The sequence below is a fragment of the Sinocyclocheilus anshuiensis genome, unplaced genomic scaffold, assembly GCF_001515605.1.
Source record: "Sinocyclocheilus anshuiensis isolate Anshui unplaced genomic scaffold, SAMN03320099.WGS_v1.1 scaffold478, whole genome shotgun sequence".
Lineage (NCBI taxonomy): Eukaryota > Metazoa > Chordata > Actinopteri > Cypriniformes > Cyprinidae > Sinocyclocheilus > Sinocyclocheilus anshuiensis.
In genome coordinates, this window is record NW_015542376.1 from 1,296,427 (window position 1) to 1,301,257 (window position 4,831).

Below are 4,831 nucleotides of genomic sequence, written 5' to 3' on the forward strand. Positions count from 1 at the left end.
ATTTAAATACGAATGTTCTGTTCATTTGATTACCAGAAAATACACAACACCGAGTTTGTGAAAAAAAAAAATTATAAATTATTATTATTTATTCATTTTAGATGTCTACATTTGGAAAAGCTGTGCTTCCTGCATAAACCTGCCCCTGTTGGTTTGGCAGTTGCTTGCTTGCCCTACACAGTTACCTTGTTTAATTTCTTAATTCAAGTTATATATTTTTTTGTTCTATTTGTGTTATTTAAGTTATTTATAATAAGTGAAATGAAGTTTACTGTTAAGTGCACTGATGTCAGACTCATTTTGAATAATACAATTTATTGTTAAATTGTTAAATACCCTGACTCCATTACATAGGCCTATGTTTGTCACATCATTATAAGTGTTTGATCACCACATTTGAGTTATCATTGCAAAAAATGTGTTTATGTATATATATTCTGTTTATGTAGGCTATATACTGTATTCTACATACAGTACCAGTCAAAAGTCACCGTTTGACTATACTGTACTATAATATAGCCTACACATAAAGAATATTGGCCGATATATCGGTATCTGTCTTTTTTACTCCCTAATATCGGTATCGGCATCGGGCCCCCAAAAAACCCATATCGGTCGGGCTCTAATGATTACCATTTAAATTTGTGTGAACTGTTCCTTTAAGAAGTGTAAAGATCAACATTAAAAAGTTATCTGGACTCAGATCTGTTGCAACGGTTAACAGGAACAGTTTGTGCAAGAGAGGAACGTGCAACCTCTGCTGTAGTGCATTTTCATGTTATGAAAATCCTCTTTCACTCCGAGGTGCGAAATCTAATGCAACTGAAATGTAACTCTCCCTGTAGGATGCAGATATTCTGCACACGCCCAAGTCTGTGTTTTGATTTGCCTGGAGAACGTGAGACTTGTGACTTCTGCAAGCTCGTCCTTTAGGAACAAGCCTCTTGGTGGAGCTGGAGACAGGCCATTTGTGCACTTAAAAATAAATTATGTCAGATCTCAGAGGAAAACCCCTATTATGGGTGTCATCTATTAGAGGTGCGCCATTTCCTCGCAACTCGCTAAGATAATAGCCAGGCTTGACTCATCAGTCTTAAAGGGGTCATATGATGCGATTTCAAGTTTTCCTTTCTCTTTGGAGTGTTACAAGCTGATTGTGCATAGATAAGTAATGATCTTTAAAAAAGCATCATATGACCCCTTTAAAACAAGTAGACGGGGCAGTTTGCATATGCATACTTGATTGATTCAACAAAAAGTAAAATTATGCAACAGCCTGGCACTTTTCCAAAACACTGTTTTGCTTTCCGTGATGTGTTAGTTAGGTGAGGGTGTGACAGCTTTTGGGCTGAATGACGGATCTGGCAGGCAATCAGACAGGCGGCGAAGGAAGGAAGCAATGTGCTCTCTTGGGTTTACGGCTTTCCTGCCAACTCCAGAAAGGGAGATGGGAACAGATAGAGACAGGCGATGAATGTATGGAGCGGGAGAGCAGAGATGAGACCATCTGTCCCTCTCATCTGAAAGATTTCTGCGGGCTCAGCCAAAAACGGCTCAAATCGTTTCAGATTTGCCCTCCACCTGAAAAATGCTCAACCATGTGCATACTCAGCCTTTAAACAAATTCTGTTTGACAACGAGCTTCTAGAATTCATGTGGTTGGCAGTAGAATAACGGGCCTGTGAATGGGCGCTGTGGCGAGGCTGATTTGATTAAATAGTCAGAGATGAATGTGACTGTGAGTGTAACTTCTTTGAATGGAAATGGTCAGCTGTTTGCATTACCTAACTGCGGATTTCCATCCGAATTATCGCGGGAGGGACACAGATTTACATGTAGCCATTCATAGCTCAAAATGAGCTAAGGCAGCATGACAAACTGAAACGAACGAAGACACTGTTTGGGAAATATCGCTGACATGATGCTATCACGCTATTTGTGGTTGACAAGGCATTGATGCACGATTGCTAAGGTGTTCTGAGTGTTTTTTGCGGCTGTTCAGCGGTTGCTAGGTTATTTCTTACAGCCTCAAGTTCCTCCTTCAATATACACTACCATTAAAACGTTTGGGATTAGTACGATTTTTTACTATGCTTATTATGTAAATTACAATGTTACAAAAGATTTTTATTTTTAAAAAATGCTGTTCGTTTGAACATTCTGTTGCTCAAAGAATTCTGAAAAGAAATTGTACCACGTTTTCACAAAAATATTAAGCAGCACGACTGTTTTCAATTTTGATAATGAGAAATGTTTAATGAGCACCAAATCAGCATATTAGAATTATTTCTCATGTGACACTCAGGACTGGAGTAATGGCTGCTAAAAATTCAGATTTGCCATCAGAGAAAAAAATTGCATTTTAAAATGTATTAAATAGAAATCAGTTATTTTAAATTGTAATATAATTTCACAATTTTACTGAACTGAGACTTTCTTCCAAACATTAAAAAATCTTACTAATCCCAAACATATGACTGGCAGTAGTCAAAATTTACTTTTTTTGCCCCCTTTTTTGCCATTTGTTCAAATCCCTAACCCCATGTAAGAATGATATTAATAGTTTAGCAAGCACCACAAATGAGTAGGAAAAATATCATGGTAAGGATCAAACATGGTTTGAAATTCGGCATCACACAGTTAACCATGACAGCCAATTAAGTTGATTGGTTTACATGGCTTGTGCCCTAGAAAACAGGGTTGTAATTGTGGACATCCTGACACTAGTGAATATATAGATGCTATGTAGATGGGAAAAACAAAATCGGGAACCTTATTGTGTATAAATTCATGACTTTTAGGGAGTTACACTATAGTTGCAAACAAAAAAATGCTAAATCATTATTATTACTATAATTTTTCATATGTATTTTTTTGTAAAGAGAAGCTTTGTTGAATGAAAGCATGTAAATATAAATATATTAATGACTAATTATAAATATTTCCAGACACATACCATAAAATTATCAAAATATAATGATAATTTAAAATATACATTATAAAAATATAATGAATAATATTTTTTTTGTGCTAGGGCCAGTGACGATGTTGGCAAGGTAAGCATAAATCTGAACTACTGACCCCACTGGGCCGGCAGACAAAACTCTTATTGTTGAGCCCTTTAAGAGTACAACATGAGGGTGAGCAAATAACACAGTTTTCATATTTTGGATGAGCTATTCCCAAATGAAAGGATTCTTTATACAAGTCACTGCAATTTCAGTTTTTGAATTGTGGTGTAATTATTGAAATTCTCGTGTAAGCAGCTCTTGATGATCCACCGAAAGCTCTTGGCGGATTATTGGGCATGGCCTGCTGATGTTTGGATGACGGGTTCATTGCAAAGCAATTGGAAGCTGATCGGCCTGCCTGAAGAGCAGCAGTACCACGGATGCTCTTGCTTGATGAGTGGCAGACAGGCTGGATTATTTCAGGATCTGACCCTTCAGATTGGCACGAGGATTATCACGGTTTAGTTAGTGAGACACCGTTGAGATTACAGCACGGGTTAGCGGTCAACATGCTACCCTCTGGATCTTGGCTTCAGATGCTGTGATTATATTTTCACTCCTCACATCAAACCATCTCACAACTAAGAGCTTAATCCGCAGGCAATCTGCTGGATGATTAAAGACACTTGGACGTTGCCTGTCTAGTATCTGTTGCTCTTGTCTAGATACGTGGCTGTGTATGCCTGAATCATGTGTAGAGTTGTAAAAGCGAGGATATTCCCTTGTATATATTTTCCAAATTGCTCTGTCTAATCTTTGCAGGTTTTTTTAAAAAAGAGTGCTTGTTTTCATGAATTTAATACCAGTCTAATCAGAATGTATCACATTGACAGCATGAGCTTCACATCTCTGCTTGATGTGTTAGTCTGAAAGCAATGACTCATTTTCTGTCTCAATTTAGAGGTTGTGCACACAATTATGGCCTATAATGCGCTAATTTATGAATGGAATGACAGTAGGGTTGTCACGATACTAAAAATCAGTTGTTGATACCAATACCAATCAAATTTCACTATTCAGTATCATTTTTGATACTACAAAATTATTACCCAAAATATTAGTTTGGTCACACTTTATTTTAAGGTCCAATTCTCACTATTAACAAACCATTAACTACGACTTTTGCTCATTAATTTTATTAATAGTTAGTAAGGTAGTTGTTAAGTTTAGGCATTGGGTAGGATTAGAGATGTAGAATATGGTCATGCAGAATATGTGCTTTATAAGTACTAATAAACAGCCAATATAAGCATGCTAATAAGCAACTAGTAAATGGGGAGAATTGGTCCCTATACTAAAGTGTTACGATTAGTTTAAATATTAAAAAATAAACCAACTGCTTCATCATCTTCAAGTAAACAATCAGTAGTAAAGAATAAATCAGATAATTTTTGACATTCCTATGTGAACAACATCATAAATGTAGGGTGTTATCGATTTAAAAGTTAATGTTGCTGAGTTTTAACGATAAATTCTCCTTTTCTTTCTTTCATCTACAGGAGATCATTGTGCGAATGAGTGAGTGATGCAGGTTTCGTTTTTCCAGGTAAGTCTATTAATTTGATCCTCGACAAGCGCAGAAGTTCCTGTGGGGACAATCCTTTCTTAAAAAAAAAAAAAAAAAAAGTTGGATTTTGGTAGCGCTGTAAAATAGTCAAAGGGACAGTTCACCCAAAAATTTTAATTTAGTTGTGAAATGGTTCTTAGTGATTCTTACAATGCAGGTCAATGTCTACCGTCACTTGAGAGTCCAAAAAATTAATACCCATGGCTCCTGATGATATATTGAGGTCTTATGAAGTGAAATGATCAGTCTGTGC

General features: G+C 36.5%; 1 protein-coding gene across 1 annotated transcript in view; it reads left to right on the forward strand.

The window, feature by feature from the left end:
* The window catches only part of LOC107692320 (receptor-type tyrosine-protein phosphatase alpha-like), a 32,785-nt gene that overhangs the window by 9,400 nt on the left and 18,554 nt on the right, over positions 1-4,831 (forward strand). Inside the window, exon 2 of the mRNA XM_016491302.1 lies at positions 4,511-4,557. Within this exon, the coding sequence (XP_016346788.1) occupies positions 4,537-4,557 (21 nt within the window). The 5' untranslated portion in view covers positions 4,511-4,536. The remainder of the gene's footprint in view (positions 1-4,510; positions 4,558-4,831) is intronic.